General features: G+C 43.5%; 1 protein-coding gene across 1 annotated transcript in view; it reads right to left on the bottom strand.

The window, feature by feature from the left end:
• Nucleotides 1–20,694, bottom strand: part of CIAO3 (cytosolic iron-sulfur assembly component 3) — a 573,125-nt gene that overhangs the window by 113,893 nt on the left and 438,538 nt on the right. Inside the window, exon 9 of the mRNA XM_044088947.1 lies at nt 15,498–15,635. Coding sequence (XP_043944882.1) covers nt 15,498–15,635 — 138 coding nt within the window. The remainder of the gene's footprint in view (nt 1–15,497; nt 15,636–20,694) is intronic.

The raw sequence follows: 20,694 nt of genomic DNA, 5'->3' as shown, positions 1-20,694 counted from the left end.
GAATGGACTCCTCTGCATCAGAATCTTCAAAAGGGGAGTATGAATGTTCCTGGTCATCAGAATGTTCTGAAATAATGGAGGCCTGGTCCGAGGAGGGGGATTCTTCCTCCACTCTGGGCCTTTTGTCCGGGGGGGGTTGAGAACCCCTGATAAGAGTAATCAAATCCTCAGCAATTTTGAGCATCTGCTTTTTAGGCATGGGGCCTTGAGAAGGGCCCTGTGGAGCTTGTCTTTTAGTATGCATGGCTGCTTTAGACTTAGTGAAATCCTTGATGGAAAAAGAAGATGAAGGCCTGAAGACACCTTGAGAGGTGGCATACCTGTCTAAATGAGTTTCACCGGCAAGAGTGGCTTCGGTATCTGTAGTCGGGGTGTGGGTCGAAGAGCCTGCGACCTCGGGCACAGTAGACACCGCCAATGAAGTGTTGTCGGTAGTCAGGGGCTGCGTAGGCGCCTCACTGAGAACCGGACCACCTGTAGTCGGCTTTGGTGTGGTGTCGGTAGAAGCCGCGGACCTTGTATGTCGGTCCTTATCTTTGCGTCTTTTACTCAAAACTGGAGTCGGAGTATCCGACGACATAATGTAATTAAATTTTTTGCCAAAATAGTGTTGGGCAAACTCCGCCTGACGCTTAATAGTGCGTCTGCTGAATGTAGCACAAAAACTACAGGCAGAGACATCGTGGTCTGGGCCTAAGCAAGAAATGCAGAGGGAATGAAAATCCTTATGCGGTATTTGCTTCCCACATGAAATGCAATTATTAACTTTGTCTGACATCGGTCTGAGGTAAGAAAAGTTTCCCCAACGAGGTACTTAGCTTTCAAGAAGACTTCGGTTGAAAAATATTCGTAATCTCAGGAGCTGGCCAACCGGCACTTGCGAACTGATTCTGCTTCGGGCACCGTGTGGCAAGAAAGACTGAAGAAAATGGCGTCGGCTGGTTCTTTTGTACCCCTGTCGCACTGACGTCAGGGAGGAAGCGACGACAACCGACGCTGGACCTAGACTTTGGAATTCAGCTGACCGAGGACCCGCCTGACGGCAGGAAAACCCATCTGTTATGTCTGCAGCTGTATGCACGATGAACATCTGGAAGCAGAGGGGGAACTGTAGATGGAAAAGCCTGGTCCATCTGCAGGAGTTAAAAATGCCTCTCTTTAGTCTCAGAAACATCAGAGACCTGCCATTTAAAATGCTCTCTCACAAGTGTGATGGTATTCCCAAAGGAGAATTCCTCCCCAGGGGAATCAGGACTAATGGTATCCTCCTCAGGAGTAGCAAAGTCCTTGGGAGACTCAAGTTGGGAACAGTAAGTCAGGGATTCATCAGATGTTCTTCCTCTGACTCCTCCAAGGCCTGCACAGGCGGTAGGGGTGGTTGGGGCACCTGAGACTGAAGGGCCTGGAAGGCTTTGAACAATTTCTGGGAAAAGGCTTCCTATCCAGGTGTTGATTCTGTAGCTCTGCGTTTTCCTTTTTGATTCCTCTTAAGAGAAATAGTAGAAGTAGTCGGCTTGTGAGAAGACGTCGAAGTGGATGGTAAGGTGGTAGTAGGCCCCTCTGACGCCATGAGCCATGGTTCCCCCTTGCCATCAGGGCCTGATGTCTGATCAACCTCAACAGACGCACTCCGAGTTTCAGTTGAACTGGCTTCCATCATGGTTCCCAGTTCCAGCGGTAAAACAGATGTCTGATGGGACCCTGGGCTAACATCTGCCTCAACAGTCTCATCGGAAGTCTGAGGTGCAGCACTGGGCCTAACTTTCTTGGCCTTCTTCCAAGGTGGCTCCTAGGAGGTACATACCCCACCCTCCATACTAAATGCCAAATGTACGAGTTTTTGGTTTTCTAAGTATAACTTTAAAGCAGCCAGACGACTACACAAGGTTTTATGTAGAAAAGACTGGCAGATGTCACAAGACTTGTAGTCGTGGCCTTCCCCTAAACAAAACACTGATAGTGAGTGTCTTTACGTGGAATTTGTTTTCCCACAAACGCACTTTCCCTTCCCAGCTGGCATGTACATCTGGAAAGCAAGAAGGAATGCATTCAAAAAACTCAAAAGGATACTTATCTGAAGCGGACAGCTGAAGTCAAACGAGCAAATGGATTCCATGAGCTGGAGATCAGAGGTCCATAGATCACTGCGGCAGAGAAGTTCTGGGTTGGGTACATGCAGATGTCACACTTACAGCTGATGTCGGTTTATGCCTCTGACATGCAATGTCGCACATACCCCCTATCCTAAGACTTTGGTATAATGGCTAGATGTCCGATGCTGCAACCAGCCACCTCCCTACTGTTATGAATACTGCAACATGAGAACAGAAGGACATTCACTGTTGCAGGACACCAAAGATTTCTTAAATACATTACAGTTGTGAGAAACTGGATTTAAGGTATAGAATAATTATTTCATGGCAGTATATTTGACTTTCAGTTATTCTTTACTGCTATACTCTATGTAGAGGGGTAGAATATGTTAGATCATATATGAGCAGGAAAGTACAGATCTTACCATAACAGTAAATACCCTACTTCTTACTGTTGTAGTATTCTTTACCACTGAGATACCCTGGCCAGGATTGCTTAACATCCTGCCAGCATACCAAAGCCTTTACACCTTTCAGGCATCATACATCAGAAGTATGATCTATGTGCAAGGCGTAAGATACATATGTGACATACAGACGCCTAATCCTCAGAAAGTACAGCTGTGTAATATTTTGCCATAATAGTAGATGTCTTTCTCTTCACTGTTGCAGTATCTTAAATGGAAGGGATCTCTGCCCAGGTCAGCCTGATGCACTGCCAGTATACAAAAGCAAAATGATCTTGAATGCACCATACTTCACCCCTATGTTCATCATAAGGTATAAAAGGGACAAGTGGGTTTTCTTGCCTAATGCAAAACGTGAAGCATATCCTCAGATAACTGGTGTCTGAAAGGAATGAAACCCCTATCACCCAAAGTGTCAGTTGAAGTGCTAACAAGCGACGGTGAATGAGAGATCCCTTTTCTTGTGCAAGATCATCCATCCTGTGAGGGAGATTGTGATGATTGCCTCTGGCCAGGTGAAAAACAGGCGGAACCAGTGCTGTCTGGGCAAAATGAGTCTCTACAGGAAGATTATGGGTGTGCTCATGATCTTGTGAAGGACCTTTGGTAACAGGAAGAGGGGGAGCAGGCACACAGAAACATCCCCTTCAAGAAAAAGACATAGCATCCACTTTCCAAGCCGGAGGAATTTACATTCTGGAACAGAACTAGGGAAGTTGTCTGTTCAGAGGGTTGGCAAAAAGATAGACCTGAGGAGTAACCCACAAATGTACTATGTCCAGGAACACCTCCCTGTGAAACATCCATTCATGAGAATTTGTCCCAGACCTGATCAGAGTCTGACCATACTGTACTCTGAAGGGATGTAAACCACCTGAAGAACCAAGTGATGGTGAAACACAAAAACTAAGCCTTAAGAGACTGCCTGCAAGGTTAAGATTTTGTGCCTTCTTGCTTGCTGATGTACCATGTGACTATGTTATCTGTAAAAGCCTTTAGAGAACCTGGAACCCAAAGGGAAAGAAAGCCTGAGGAGCGAGAAGTAGAGCCCTCACATCTTTGCTATTGATATGATCTATCAGTTGTTGATGGGACCAAAGCCCCTGAGTTTTAGGTTGTTGATGGAAGCTCCCCAACTGGGATTGGAAACATCCATGTACAGTTCCCTAAGTATGGAGAGGAACCTGAAAAGGCAAAACTGGATTTGGGGAAATCTGATGAATCCACCAGCAGAGCTCAAGCTTCAGAGAAAGTAAGAAAGGGACCAGATTACTCTACAAGGTGGCAATGGCAAAAAGTACTGTGGGAATGGTGGATGCCATGTACCCCAGCGCTCAGAGAAATTCCCTTGCAGGAAGGACTGGAAGAGGAAGAGAGAAACTGGAAATAAGCAGCCATACAGAGGACCTTGGGAGGTGGGAGGCAAGCCCAACACTGGGATGGTCCAAATCCTGACTTCTTGAGATTGAGGGTGAACACGACATTGCTCAAAAGTAGCATAGTGAAACACAGATTTTGAAACAGGAGCTGCGGAGAGGTGGCTTGAATTAGAAAGGGACAAGACATTTGGAAAACACCCTTAGAGCTTTAGAAAGACTAAAAGGAAAACCAATGAGAAGAAACAGAAAAATATAAAACCTTCCTAAAGAGACAGTGAACAGGGAAATGGAGGCAAACATCCTTCAAATACAGAGATACCAGAAAAGCCTGAGGAAGCAACAGAGTGAAAAGTGTCTGAAGACACAACACTCTAAAGGAAGGAACCTTGAGAAAGGTTTTGAAGCAGGAGAGATCTAGAATGTGCCTCCATGACCCCTCCTTCCTGGAAACCAGAAACATTCTGGAATAAAAACCTGTTCCCTGCTGAGACAAGGAAACAAGTTACATGGTTCCCTGTGCCACCAGATTCTGCAGAACCAAAAGAAAATGAAAATGCTGGCAAGGAGGGGGCTGAGAAAGGATGGGAAATGAAGGAAGGGACTTCAAAGCCATAAAAATAACAGTGTTGGATGACTGAGATAACCCAGGCCTCTCTGGTCATCTGTTGCCAAACAGGAAAGGAAAGGGTTTGCTTGACTAATGGTGGAATATGGCCAAGGTGATGGGAAGGCTGGATGGCAAGACAGAGGCAGACTTGTCAGGGAAACAATGTTTTTGGCCTCAAACTCTGTCTTGCTCCCAACAGGTTGTCTAAGCTGCCTATTTGGGGGGGGGGGGGGTAGATGGATAGTTATTCTAAAACTTAAGTACAGGGGAAACAAAGATTTGCTTCAGATCTTACAAAACCTTACCTTATCTTGAATGGTTTTCTATAATTCTGCAGCAGCAGTATTGTCTAAGAGATTATGGTTGTCTAAGGGATTATCTAAAGGTTTGGCCATAATGTCCTCAAGTAAGGCTTGAAGGCATAAAGTACAGTTGTGTACACTTACCATTAATGTAGATGTTAGAGTGTATTCACTGTTGCAGTCATCACATTTGGGTTACCTGCTTGCAGTAGCCCTTAGTCGGCCTGATTAACAAAGTCTTGGGCCTGCGTCGGTTGCGGTCTCATCTTCCATGACGTCAGGCAGCCAGGGGTATAAAGTATGCAGCCGATGCCATTTTATCAGTTTTTCTTGCTCCAGATGTCAGGTGCCCCCATAATGGGAAGCAATTGTATACAACGTTACCCCTTCAACATAAAGCAAATACACGAGAAAGCCTTAAGCATAGTAAACAAGAATAGAGGTATAGACAATAGAAGTCGGGGGGGAGGAAGGGTAACCAGGACTGCAACAGTGAATACACTCGAACATCTACATTTATGGCAAGTGTACACAACTGTACTATGTTCTTTGTGTTTCACTGTTGCAGTCATCACATTTGGGTAGATTCCCAAAACGAAGGATGGGAGGAGGCAATTAGATAGCATTATGACCAGCTATAAGGCCCTGCAGGACTGCAGTGGCAAAGCCAGCTGTGGATTTAGAAAAAAATTGGCAAGAGGTAATGCTTGGTGAAGGTATGTACAGAACTCCAGGTAGTAGCTTCTAGGATGTCTCTGGTAGGGACACCTCTGAGAAAGGCTGTAGATGTAGATGCAGCCCTGGTTGAATGTGGTCTTATCCCCTGTGGGGTAGGTCTTCGATGGTGCTTATAGCAGAAATGAATGCAATGGCCAATCCACTTAGAAATGGTTTGCTTTGAAATAGCTTTCCCTCTGCCCCTGCAGCAAATGCAACCAGCAGCCGTTCAGATTTCCTGAGAAGTTTAGTCCTGTCCAGGTAAAATCTAAGTTGTCTGTACACGTCCAAGGGGTGCAGTATTTGTTCCCCTTTGTTCTGTGGATTAGAAAAGAAAGTTGACAAAGGAATGAACTGATTAAGGGCCACACTGGATACCATGAAGGAGGGATTGGTCCTTTGGGACACCCTGTCCGCATGAAAGAAGATGAAAGGCTCTGCAGCCATGAGGGCCTGTAATTCAGACACCCTTCTTGCTGAAGTGATGACTTGAAGGAAAGCTGTTTTCCAAGAAAGGAATTTCAACTCTACACTTGCAGCTGCGTCGAAGGGAGGTAAAGTGTTTTCAAATACAAAGTTAAGGTCCCAGGCTGGAGTAGGGGATCTCCTGTGTGGTCTTAAGTTTTTGGTCCCTCCGAGGAATTGCTTCAGCAGTGGATGAGAGAAGAGGGGTGGGTTCTGTATTGTAATGAGCTGATGTGGCTGAGGCATGAATTTTGATGGAGGAAAAGGAAAGGCCCTTTTGAAGTATCTCAGATACTTATTGATGAATCTGAGGTAAACTGGGCACTGCTGTGCCCATCCCATGAGTTTGGCTCCAGGAACAGAATCTTTTCCATTTTTCAGAATTGAATTTTCTAGTAATAGGCTTCCTTGCCTCCAGAATGACATCCATTACTTGCTTACTGAGGGATGGGAATGGTGAGATCAGGAAATTAGCCAGGCTGCCAAGTTCAGGGTTTGAAGCTGTGGGTGCAGAATCTGGCCCTCCTGCTGAGACAGCAGAGCAGAGGTCTGAGGCACGTACCATGGTGCCAGCAGTGACACACTGCGCAAGAGGGAGTACCAGTGTTGGTGTGGCCAGTCTGGTGCAATCAGTATTGTCCTTGGTTTGTCCTGTTTGATCTTTAGTAGTACCTTGGAGAGGAGAGGCAGAGGGGGAAAGACATAAACTGATAGTTTTTCCACGTGAAGGATAGGGTATCCACTTTCCAAGCTGGTTTGTGGGGAGTCCTTGTGCAGAATATGTCCAACTGAAAGTTCTGAGGGAGGCAAACAGGTCTGGGCTCCCCCATTTGTTTCTCAACATGTTGAATTTAGTTGATTCCAGTTTCCACTCATGTGGGTCCATGAGATTTCTGCTTAGGTCATCTGCCAGTGTATTTAGCTTTTCTGGCATGAATTGCGCCTGTAGGTGCACTTGGTTGCTCAAGGTTGTGTTCCACAGAGCCATAGCTAGCCTGCAGAGAGGATATGAGTGGGTTCCCCCCTGCTTGTTTATGTACCACATAACAGTTGTGTTGTCCGTCTTTACCAATAGTTGTCCTGGAAGAATGTGGTCCTTGAAGGCTGATTGATATGCAGGTGCATTTGACTTGGGTTCCATTTGCCCTGAATGCACTGCCCTGCCAAGTGAGCCCCCCCATGCATAGTCTGATGCATCTGTTAGGGTTTGGGCAGCAGGGGGTGGAGTGAATGGCAGTCCCTCGTTGTGGTGGCAGGCCTCTGCCCACCCAAGGAACTCTATCTGTAGACAAGGTATGATAGGAATCATTGATTCTAGATCCTGACAATGTTGACACCATAGGCTTTTTAGATGATACCATTGTAGTTTCCTCATATGCAGTCTTGCATATGGAATTAGAAGAATGCAGGAGGCCATGAACCCCAAGGCTTGCAGTATTTGTCTTGCAGATAGCTTACTTCAAACATATAGACACAAAGACCCTGCTGTCAAATGAACTTGTTTCTCTGGAGTGAGGGAAGCCATCTGGGAAATTGTATTCAAGCTTGCTCCCAGGAATACAATTTGTTGGCAGTGTACCAGATGTGATTTCTTTTCATTTATGGTGTAACCCAGAGAAGTTAGCAATTTTTGTACAAATGCCAGATGATTCAATAGTATGCCCTGGCTTTCTGCCTGAAGTAGACAATCATCCGGATATGGGTATATTTGAATATTTCTTTGCCTGCAAAATGCAATGACTGGAGCTAGGCACTTTGTGAATACCCTGGGCGCAGTAGATAAGCCAAAGGGCAGTGCAGAGAACTGAAAGTGCATGAAGCCTGCTTTGAAGCGCAAGTATCTTATGCAAGATTCTCTGATTGGGATGTGCAGGTAGGCTTCCTTTAAATCCAGTGTTGTCAACCAGGCATCCTTGCCTAGCATAGGAAACAACTTGTGAAGAGTTAGCATCTTGAATTTTGGGATCACCAAAAAAGTGTTTAGGATAGAGAGATCCAAGACAGGACGTCAGTTGTGTTTTCTTGGCACCAGAAAAAGTCTTGAGTAGAAACCTTGTCCCCTTTCCTTTTCTGGGACAGTTTGAATAGCCCTTACACTTGAGAGAGAGAGAACTTGCTTTTGAGCCTCTGCCCACTGATTTAGGAGTATAACTGGCCAACCGTTTGGGGTTGGTAAAGTGTGGAAGTGGAATCTGTATCCCTGGGAAACTATATTTAAAACCAATTTGTCCTGGGTAATGAGTTTCCAGTTTTTTGCCTGCAGAGCAATCTTTCCCCTAAAGGAGCAGTCAGTTGAGAAGGGCTTGGAAGTTTTAAAGTTAAATCACTGAGACAGTTTACCATAAAGGGGGGGGGGGTCATACTACTCCCTGCTTTGGAAGTGGGAGCCCCCCACTACTAAGTCCTGTGCGTACCTTGAGAATGTAGCCTGAGTGTTCTGCTGGGTCTGGGTTTGGACTGAGAAGGCCTGGAAGAGGCAGGAAACAACCAATTCTTAGAGGGCCTACTAAATCTCGGTGGCTGCACTTACAGGAAATCTTTAACAGTTAGGATAGATTTAGCCTTTTCCTCCATTTTTTTAAGTACTTCTTCTGCTTTGTTTCCAAACAGGCGGTCCTGGTTTAAGGGAGCATCCAACAATTTAGCTTTAACATGATCTGGCAAAGATTGCTCCTTAAGCCAAGCATGCCTTCTAAGTACAGACCCAGTAACAGCAGCCCTGCAACATGCCTCTAGTGAATCAAAACCACATTGCAAAGTATGTTTTCCAACTGGTTCAGCAGAATGCATTAAATCCTGTAAATCCTTATTTTCAGCACAGTCAGGAATCAACATCACTTTCTGTAAAAGCAATCCAATAATGTGTTGCTGATACTTTAACATATGAAACTGGCAATTTAAGGCCCTAATGTCCAAAGTTGCAGAAGTCTATACCTTCTTACCCCATCTATCCAGCGCCCTGGAATCTCTATCAGAGGGGGTAGGATTTTTGGCAATTGTAGTCTTTATGCCCTTGGGTCCGTGTGAAATGGTCTCAGGATCTGCAGTAGGATTTTTAAAAAGGAACTTGTGAGAGTCAGGAAACCTGTAATATCTATCTGGTTTTCTGGGAGCAGGAGGCAAGGAGTCAGGGGCCAAGCTAGAATCCGTAAAGGCATCAACAATGTCCAGTACAGGGGGATAGCTAAAGGCCTGTGTTGGGGCAGGAGTAAGAAATCCCTAAGCCTCTTTTTAGAATCAGAGTAATCCTGGCTTTCCTAACGGAAATGCTCCTCAAGAGTATGCAATGTTTCACCAAAAGAGAAATCCTCTGGAGGGGAAGCAGAGGGAATTGTGTCCTCTGCATCAGAATCCTCATAGGCAGTTACGGGTAAATCCTGGTCATCAGAAGAAACAGAAAATTCAGAACCCTGAAAGAATCATAGCCAAATTCAGTCCTAGGTCTCTTAGAGGGGGAAGGTTGACTTCCCTTGATTAAAGTAATAAGGTCTTCAGCCATTCTTATAATTTGTTTTTTAGGCATAGAGGCCTGACCATGCGGTCTGGGCATCGGTTTTCTAGGCATGGATCGAGTTTTAGGCCTTGAAGAAGAAGTTGTCGGTTTAATATGCAAGTCAGTAGGCCTGAATACACCCTCAGAAGCCAGTGCCTGCAAATCTGAAGACATTCGCAGGTTCCACAGTTGAAGCATCTCACGGCATACCGGACTCCGAATGGTTCTCAGTAGAGGCCTGCAAATCTGAAGTAGTGGGTATCAGGGGCTGCAAAAGCGCCTCACTGAGTACCGGCAAACTGGCAACTAGCTTAGAAGCATTGTCGGCAGCTTTGGACCTAGGTGGCCTGTCTCTTTTATCTTTGCGTTTTTTCGGAATGTTGGTAGTCGGGTGGTTTACCGAAGCCATATCTGGATAATTGAACACATTACCGAAATATTTAGAAGCGTAAATATACAGACAACAAATAGTTTGTTGTTTAAATAGGGCACAAAACCGACAGCGAGGTATGTCGTGGTCAGGGCCTAGGCAAGTAATACAGTACGAATGAAAATCTTTATGAGGTATTTGCTTTCCACAAGAAATACAATTATTGACATCGGAAGGAGCAAGTAAAAGTTTCCCCAATGGGGTACTTCGCTTTAGTTGAAGACTTTGGTTATGAAACTCGAAAACGAAAATGAAAATTTCAGAAGTCTGCCAACCGGCACATGCAAACTGCTTCTGCTTCAGGCACTGCACGGCAAGAAAGACTGGGAAAATGGCATCGGCTGCATGCTTTATACCCCTGACTGCCTGATGTCATGGAAGATGAGACAGCAACTGATGCAGGACCCAAGACTTTGTTAATCAGGCCGACTGAGGGATACTGCAAGCAAATAACCCAAATGTGATGACTGCAACAGTGAAACACGAAGAACATCCAAGAGCATCTCCTCATAACAGAAACAGATGCAGCTGCCCTAGAAGAGGCATTGGCTGCATAATACCTGCATATAATGGCATGGCAAGCTGCCTGAGAGACATTGGCTGTATAATACCTGCATACTGGCAGACAGGTTCAGTGCAAACTTCACCCCCCTCTCCCCCCCTAAAGGAGAGATAACTATCCCAGCCGAGTGTAGCCTCCCGGACATCTCAAATGCGCAGGTGAAAGCTGCTCTCTCTAAAGCTAAAAACACAGCATCAATGGGACCGGATGGTGTCCCCGGCTGTGTGCTACACGAGCTAAATGAGGAATTAAACCCGCACATAAGGCAGCTGTTTAATCTCAGCCTTACCACAGGATACGTGCCCAAGGAGTGGCGTACAGCAACTGTGGTCCCACTCCACAAAGGCGCCACGGACCCTGGTAATTACCGCCCATAAGCTTAACAAGTCTAGTCTGCAAAGCTATGGAGAGGATCATAATGGAGCTCATAAACAAAGATATAGGGACTTGCAGACATTGGACCCGACCCAGTTTGGCTTTGTCAAGGGAAGATCATGCCTTTTGAACTTGGTCGACTTCTTGAAACAGTCACCAAGGCCATTGATGAGGAAAGGCAGTCCATACAGCCTACCTTGACCTTGCAAAGGCTTTACACAATACCCCACTCGGGTATTGTAGAAAACTTACCAGCTTAAATGTAAACCCATATGTCACAAGATGGGTTGCAAACTGGCTTAAGGACAGAACCCACAGGGTTAGAGTTGCTGGCGCTGTGTCAGACTCCAAGCCGGTCACAAGTGGTGTCCCACAGGGCTCGGTCCTTGGCCCCTATTGTTTGGCATCTACTTCTCAGAAGTACAGGCCAACATGGGAGGACTTTGGCTGACAAAGTTTGCAGACGACTGCAAACTGGGCCATAGTGGAAAGTGCATCGGACACGGATATCCTTCAGAAGGGACTCACGGAAACAGATAGCTGGTGCCAGAGCCATGGCCTGAAGTTAAACGCCAAAAATGTATAGTCATACCCTTCGGGAAAACAAGGTAACCCCAAGCTACCATATAGGTGGCAATCCACTAAGCACAGAAGAGGTTATCAGGGACCTGGGGACCCAGGTTGACAGTGGCCTTTCTTTTGACACTCACGTTGCTAAAGTGGTTAGAAAGACCTTCTACATTGCCCACCTGATCATGAAGGGATTCACATCCAGATCTAGTGAGGTCATTGTTCCCCTGTACTCTTCACTTATCAGACCAATGATCGAGTACAATGCCCCATTCGGGATGTATCTCACCCGACATCTGCAGCAATTGGAGAGACCCCAAAAGTTCCTCACCAAAAGGATAAAGGACTCCAAAATCTGTCATATGCTGCCAGATTGAAGAAACTCCAGCTCTATTCAGTCGCATACCGCCTGCTCAGAGGTGACATGTGCCTGACATACAAGGCCATGTCCAACCCGAATTAATGGACATGCTCCACCTCAAAAATCCAAATCCACCAAAACCACTAGAGCAAGCGACTTAAACCTTAGCACGGATATAAATAGGACGTGCTGGAGGGATAGATTTATCACTCAGAGACTCCCTATGCTGTGGAATAAAATCCCGGTCCATGTGAGGCAGGGCACCTCGCTGACTCTGTTCAAGAGAAATCTAGACCTGTGGATGGGAGATCGAGGTTTACCGGAATCATCTCTGTGTCACTGCTGGACAGAGGCACAACAAACTAATGGGCACAGTATTTTTTCATATAAGGGGTGGCGTAAGCCACAAAAATTTGGGCTAGGCTTATAAATGCCTTAGGGCAGATAGCCTAGTATAAACCTATGAACCTATGAACCTATACAATGGCATGGCAAGCTACCTGAGAGGCAGAACTCAGAAGAGGAAGGGCAGAAGTCTTACTATACGAGTCAGGCATATCAGACAACCCCTCTCCCCCTAAGCTGGGACAGAAGAGGCAGGACATACCCAGTCATGTGGGTCTGATAATTAAGGGTCCTAAAGGCCAAAGCAGCAGAACTATACAGTAGTTTTCCATATCTCTCCATAGCATGGTTGTCCTTGTCAGAAGCAGGATCACTTGAAGGACTTTGATATGATCCTCAGGGACTTTATAAAATCTGTCTATCTTCTTAAGGAGTGGAGGATGCCAGGAGCCTAAGAAACTGCTGCAGATGTTTCCAAAAGGGCAGCTAAAACATCAGCGACTGCAAAAGGTCTGGATGAGTCCATTTGCAAGAGTTCATATCTCTTTTGAAACCTCAGTCACCTGGGAAAAATCCCAGTTAAAGGGTTACATCATACAGACCACTGTATCCCCAAAAGATTATTTCTTAAAATGAGAATTGGGGGACAGAGAATCTTCTTCATCAGAACCCATTGCAACAGGAGAGTGGATCTGGGAAGAATATGCACAGGATTCTTCACCAGAACCCAAACTCTTCAGCTGGAGACAATCCAGTTTTAAGCACACCTTGAAGGTCAGACGGACTTCTCTGTTAAAATTAATAGTTATTCAGACATTAAGGACTTATAACATAACAATCTTCTTCCAAACGTAACAAGTAACCCAGCAAGAAAATTAAGTGGTAACTATGGCAAATATGCACTTAGAAACCCCCATATCAGTTTGGGCAGCAATACTGTGAAGCATGGCTTAAAATTCATCATACTGTTATTTTTTAGCCCCCTTTCATCCCCTAAAGAGCCCATATCTATACCAGAAAAATGCAAAGTTCCTGTAATCACGGCTGCACAGGTAAAAAACACACTATACAAAGCCAAGGACACAGCATCCATGGGACCTGACGACATCCCAGGCTGTGTTCTACATGAACTACAGATCGAACTGGCACCCCACCTAAGTACCATGTTCAATCATAGCCTCACCTCAGGCTATGTGCCCACTGAATGGCGCACAGCGACAGTTATCCCACTCCACAAAGGGGAGCCACCACAGACCCCGGAAACTACCGCCCCATTAGCCTAACGAGCCTGGTCTGCAAGGCTATGGAACGTATCATCATGGAACTTATAAACAATGACATTGGTAATCTCCAAACTCAGGACCCCACCCAGTTCGGGTTTGTAAAAGGCAGATCATGTCTCCTAAACCTGGTGACTTCTTTGAAGCAGTCACCAAAGCCGTAGATGAGGGTAAGGTGGTTAACACAACCTATCTAGATCTCGCCAAGGCTATCAACACCATCCCCACTCTGGAATTATAGATAAACTCACTAAACTAGGTATAAATCCCTATGACTCCCAGTATAAAAACAGGAACAAAATGGGTACTGCTAGGATGCTAAGCTAGTGGTACAGTTATTAGAAATAAGCACCAAGGATAATTAATTATAGAAAAGTCAGTCAGGAAATAAATATGTGCATTCTGTTTACAAAAATGTTTGTATTAAGATAGAAAAGTTGTTTAGGCAATAATTTTCTAACTTCAAGTAAATCAACTTAAAGAACCCAATCAGTAAAACATTTACAGTATCTACATATCTCGAAAGCAAAAGAATAAAATAATGCTAGTCATGAATATAAAGGTGTCATCTGGTGTGATAGGTGATGTGGGCTTAAACAACAGCCTTGAAGTCTGAGTACCAACTCAAGAGGAGGGAGAAAGTGAGCAGGTGCACCAGGTTGTTGCCCACCAGAGGGGAGAACGAGACTAATGTCCCATCCCAAAAGCACCCTCTAGTGAAGACAGAGTCCAGCAGAACAAACTGGGATGCAGCAAGGGGAAAAGTCCCATGAAGATCACAGGAGTGCTCACTTACAAGAATCTTAGCCCACTGTTTGGGCCACCAAATGCCCACACTTGGGATTACATGACTTAAAAGTAAGACGGGGAGGGGGGGCTTTTTGCTCTGCAGCCTGGAAAAACATACTTGTGCAACATGGGCTGATCTTTCAGGATGCCACTGCTTTAACTTGTAGAAGCAATACAGTGGTGTTATGGTTGCTTTTCAAATATTTAGCAGTGAAAAAACACTGAGCTAGCTGTACTGCATCATGCAGGAAGAAAGGAAACCCTGAGAAATTTAGCTTGTAATAATGGAAATCAGTCAAATAACTAATTGCATGGCAAAATGTATTTTGCTGAAACAAGTTGTTGTTTCAAGAAGTGAGCCAACAATTACATAGAGTCAAAAATCAAATTTTCTGTTCTCAAGCACATTCTAGATCAGCGATGGTGAACCTTACGGGCTTGGCGTGCCAAAAATTTGGAAAATACCCACCCCCACCCCCCGCCGAACATAAGAGAAACAATTTACAGAGAAAATTATGTGCACACTGACATAGGGCTTAAAATGGTCCACCAAAAAAATGACCCTACCTTTAAAGGTAATTTTGAATTGAACTGAAAAAATATGAAACACATTGCATTTGATTTGATTAACATCAGTAATTACTTTTTTGTTGCTGAGTTGTAATAGATAAGTGCAGGGTCACATATTTCTTGTATTTTTATTCATTCAGTTTCTTTGGTAATTGGTAATGTGGGTGTTGGTGAACACTGGTGTCTCACCCAAACATCATGGCGTGTCACCTTTGACATGTGTCACAGGTTCGCCATCACTGTTCTAGGTAGTTTACATAATCTGCACGCATACTCACGTTTTCCTACATCAGATGCAGTTCTTTATTCCTGTGCTGTACATGCTAAAACAGCATACTATCCAGACATACAAAATGTTCAGATTTTTGCTTCATATTTTTGGTCGGTCTTCATAAAATTTGTGGTTTTCTGGTAAACCACTAAGTACTGAAATCCTTAAATAATGTCATACATTTGAGTTTCAGACTTTATATGCTTCGGAAGATACAAAACACAAATCCTGAAATTTCTTAAGTTTGTAAGAGCAATATTTAAAATTTGAGCCTTTGTCCCCCACTATTTTAGGCTTTGCCCAGATTTTTTGCACTAAAGGTTGAGAGGTATGCAAGAAACTTGAAAAAAGGCATAAAGGAGTATACTTATTTACCATTTGTACAGACAAGCAAAAAGAAAAACATTTCAGATGATCTTACTTTAGAATCTTATAAGCAATTTCCTTTACTTCCATTCCAAAGAGCTCTTTGGCAGCATGACGAAAGATATGCTCTAAATAACCACCTGAACCACCTCCTGAATGGCTGAGATCACAATCAGCAGGCACACTGTCAAACCTAGAATAACAAAATGCCATTACGTTAATTATACTCAAAGTCTAATTCAGCAATACGTTTGGCTCTCTACATTGTTATATTATTACAGGTAGTGATGACTCTTATAAATACAATACTGTGAAAGACTAATGGTGTCATCTGCTTCTGCGAGATTTCAAAGTAAACTTTTAACGCTTCAACTCTCAAATGTACTTCACAGCTTGCTCCTAACCCCTTACCTTAAAATACACTAGATATTTTTTTCTGTTCTGGTGCAGGTCTATTTAACCATGGAAGACCACAAATTTTTAAGGCTCCATAATACAAAAGGAAGAAATCCAAAAATACAGATCTTACAGAAAACCAGACAAAACTGTATAATAAAATGCAAGACCTGCATCACAGAAAGACACCTGATGCAAGTTACCATTTAACAGTAAGAAGTCAGTCACATTATGATACTACTGAAGACAGTAATGTTCAAATGACGGTGGGCAAAACCAAACTTTGGAACCAAATCTCTAGGGTTCATTTTTCACCATTTGGTTCTGCTTACTGTTCCAAGGTATTTTTCCGCTAGCTGACCATTCACTGCAACGTTAAGCTTGTGAGAGAACACAAATGTGCTTGTGTTCTTCAAATCTGCTTGTGCCACACACAAAAACTGTGTTCTGGAGTTTTTAGCTGCTTTTAAATTGTTCTGCTTTGACAGTGAATTCCATCTGGCTACTATTGTTACTGAAATAAGGTTCATTCCACCTTATTTGACCTCTAACTAGTTCCTTTAACACCAGGAAAATAATATTTTAGATTTATTTTCTTTGAAGCTAATATACTGCTTTTGCTGATTCTGTTCTGCTGTGTCAAGTGTACTTTTCTGAAAACCAAACACTCTGTGCATGTTTATCTTATGAAACATTCTAAATCTGGTTAGGTACTGGGTGTCTACTCGTGCCAGGTCCAGATATAAGTAGAGTTCCTATTAGCTGTTTTTAGTAGCTTTTAATTTTTTTTTGCACACAACTATCCTTCACTGGGTTGAGCTGCGCATCATGCACTGGAGGGCACAGTGCATTCCATGCTAGCAAGTTATTGATTTTAACCCTTGACTACAGCCTAGTGCTCATTTACACCTATCCCAAACCTTGAATTGCGATTCCCCACTTTCATTCCTAACAAAACGGGTACTCCAGGGGCATCCTGCTTCATCTAATTGCAACTTCTGCTTTTCAGCTCAGCTGCAAGTAGTTCTGCCATGCCAAGCTGTGCCATCTGCTGTCCCACAACACATCAGAACTCTCTCTTCATTACGACTTGATGGTAGAGGGTAGTATATCTGTTACAAACTGAACCCAGTTGTATCTTCATCAATAAAAATCTGATGGCAATTATCTAAAATGTAATACATCGGCAGTTGAAATCCTTCTGCTACACACAAGATTAGTTCAGAAATTCCCTACCTAACTTCCATTCCCCTCCTGATTAGATACAGTACAATTTGAAACCCCTCTGCTAGGAACTCTTCTGCTACCTCAGCTATTATCATACCTTGTGTACCTACAACAGGTAAAACTCTCTCACTATCTTATTTGCCAGTCCTACCTACTGTCTACCAAATTCTGGACCATGGGACTGCATTCTTCCCTTCCACCTTTCATTACTAACCTATTAGCTCTAGGCACACTGAAGTAATGCACAAACCACCTCATGATCCCTAACAAATATTTACTCTTACTTCACACTGATTCTGCATGCAAGATGTGCCAATACTCACTATATCTGGATACTAGCCTCTGAAAAAATTCTATCAATATCCATCTGGTTATCAGCAGACCCACTCACTTTATGCCAACATACCACTCACAAAATAGTAAGTCTTTCTATGATGATGTACTTCAAAGGCCTCCTAGGCATAGACCTGATACTAAAATTCATCAGCAACACACGGACACCTCATCATCTGCACATGCACCTCTAACCAGTGCGAACATGGTTAATATGGATCATCATTGCTGGCATCTCCGAGGTCTTAGGGTCTCCTAGGCCAGCCAATACATATGGAAACTTCCTAATCATAGGTGACTCCATAGTCAGACACCGACATACTACTCAACAGACTTAGAAAGGAACTCTCATGTGTTACAGCTGTTAATTCCCTTCAACCCAAGTACACAAGACATGGCTGTTGTCTATATGGTTGTGAACACCTTGATCCTTTAATTATATGATGGGAAATAAAATGGAGCTCTTAAGAGTACAGGTCTGAAGCTGGTATTCAATTAATCTAGGGCAGCATTTTACCTTCACTGACAATGGTGCTTCAATATAAACAAATACATTTGACTTCAATAAATAAATTAGTTCTTAGTGTCATTCCAAGGGAGTTATGTACCTGCTTGGTGGGAGATGGTTGACAGGCCCATGACTTGTGTGCATTGGTCTACCTTTTCCACATCCAAAATGTCTTTTTTTACATAATGGCAGCCTGTTACATCTATCAACCTTGCCAAACCATATCAGAGCAGTTTAAATAGTAGTACTGGTCAATGCTAGAAGCCTAAATAAGAAAGTCCCCTCTAAGGAAGCCTTCTTTGAATCATGATTTCAGTGCACTGATAACACACATTCCCCTACCAGGATTCAAAGATTACCACTCTTTCAGACCTTCTATAGAAGGAGTCTTCGTTATAAGAGGCTGTGTATCTATGCCTCTTTAATTCAATCACATCTACACCTATAGGTCAATATAACAGCACGCACCATCCTAGTAACCATCAATTAGATTCCCTACCACTTCCAGGCATGTACTACAGAACCCCTGTCATGACAACTACCCATGAGGCATATCTAATCAAGCCTGAACTCCTTACAATTGAATCAGACACCATTATTCTCTAGGATTTCAACTATCCATATACAAAATGGAAGACCTATAAAAATGCAAATAAACATGCACAAGGCTTTGTGAATTTTAGCATTGCTAACCCACCTGACAAAGTAGTAGTCTCACCTAAATTTACAGGACTTTGTTACCAGTAATAGCACAATTAGACGGATTACTACCATAGAAGCAGTGTTATGGAATGACTGACTAGGACACACAACTGAGGACCTGAGGCTGTATGTCATGGACATCTGCATCCAAGTCTTACAGATTGCACATTCTCTGATTTGGTTAATTAAATATTAAGTAGGAAAGGGACAGCAGCTGCATCATTACTCTACCCATGAACGATGTGGACTGTAAAGTAATGGGGAATAAGAGTTTAGGAATAAATGAACAAAATAAGGTCAAAAGTGCTCAGTGAGCGAGTGAGTGAGGGATAGTGCTTTGCACTGTCAGAAGCCTAGGGAAAAAGTCAGCTGCATGCTATATGAAAACATGGAGGCTTAGATACTACAGGCATAATAAATCTAGACAACAATGAATAACAACTGAGATATTGTGAAACCTGTATTTAGAGTATATTATAGGACAGAAGTGGGCAGCAACTTATATTAAGGACTGGATTACGCTGTACTGTTATAGGAAACAGAAGACTTAAGTGTTGGTCTTATCACAGGATCATAAGACATACAAGCCATAAGAGTTTCAAAACTATTTAAGTCTTACCAGTACCCACCCTCATGCTGTACTCCTTTACAATAAAGGTGAAGTAAGTCAGTCCAAGAGTAAACACTGATATCTATCAATCTGAAGTATGCAAGGCAATGAGAACGTCTCTCTCTCTAACATATTATTCTTTAAATGCTGGTGGACATTTAAGTCCTTAGTTGTGGTACAAGTGGAGTTATTTGTCTAGTGAAGATACAGGAGATGAAGGAAATGCGGTCCCTAGTGGCACGGAATGCAAGACAAAGATCACCCCGCAACAGCTTATAAGAAAGCAAGTAAACTGATTCCTCTAAAAGCCTTCCCTTAGAATACAGGCCAACAATCTTCTTGTAAGAAACCTCTAGGACCTTTCCAGTTGCTTAGTATGCCTAGGAAAGGTGCATCCCAAAGGGAACATTGTACTCAATAAACTGTATTTAATTATGGATGCATACCAATGGATGTTAGCTTTACTTGACATGGATGATATTCCTTTAGATATCAGTTACACTAAACAGGAAGGATTTCTGACTACAAAGTATTTTTAACAAATGTGAAAATACTACAATTTTATTTTAATTTTCTTTTTTCCCACGCTGAATCAAGCCCGAATCCTCCTCTACCTACATCCAATTGGCCCATCTGTTCTGTAGTCGGGGAAGCCAGGGACATGCAAGCATGAGACAGCCCTACAATTGTTTTGCTCCTGCCCAAGAATCCCTCCGTGATTTCAGCCACACTGGACAAGAGTCAGGTTTGGTAGGGAGCGAGACAACCTTGCTAGTCCTGCGGGGCAGCCTACATGCCTCCCAGTGGAGAATCCCAGTCATCTACTGTGGCTCTTCTGAACTCCACTAAAGCTGCTCTCTGAGGATACTCCTCAGCTCACAGTGCAACTGCACATAGTAGTGCACGCTCACTAGACCTGGGACTCCAAGTAGTAGACATCTAGTAATCTTGCGAGCTGGCATCCTCTGCCATCCGTCAACTCCCTCTCCCCAAGATGGGAAAGCAGTAATTACTTTAATAAATAATATGGAAGGGTAGCAGGAATTCAGAACAAAGGGATGGCACTGGGGATGCAATAAGGTACAAGCAAGGGAATAAAGTCATCTACAGAAGATAGCTTTGGAAAAGGAAAAACTTGCATATATTTCATCCATGGAAGCCTTTCAGTAAAAATCAACAAACGTGGCGGTTTCCCTTGTAGAATGTGCCCTCACTGGTACTGGTAATTGGACATTTTTTCTTTTTGTAGATGAGTTATGCAGTCCCTTAACCACTTGGATAAAGAGACCTTTGAAACTGGTTTACCCATGGATGGACTCAGAGATGAATAACTGGTCCGACTTCCCAAAGTCCTTTGTTCTGCTGAGATAAAAATGCAACTGCCTGTGATCATCTAATAAGTGTAAACAATATTCTCACTTGTTAGAAAATTTAGGGAAGACTGATAAATCAATAGATTGATTAATGTTAGTTTCA

Source organism: Protopterus annectens, chromosome 12.part0 (assembly GCF_019279795.1).
Source record: "Protopterus annectens isolate FY-2018-M chromosome 12.part0, PAN1.0, whole genome shotgun sequence".
Taxonomy (NCBI): Eukaryota; Metazoa; Chordata; order Ceratodontiformes; family Protopteridae; genus Protopterus; species Protopterus annectens.
This window is presented reverse-complemented; position numbering and strand designations above follow the sequence as displayed.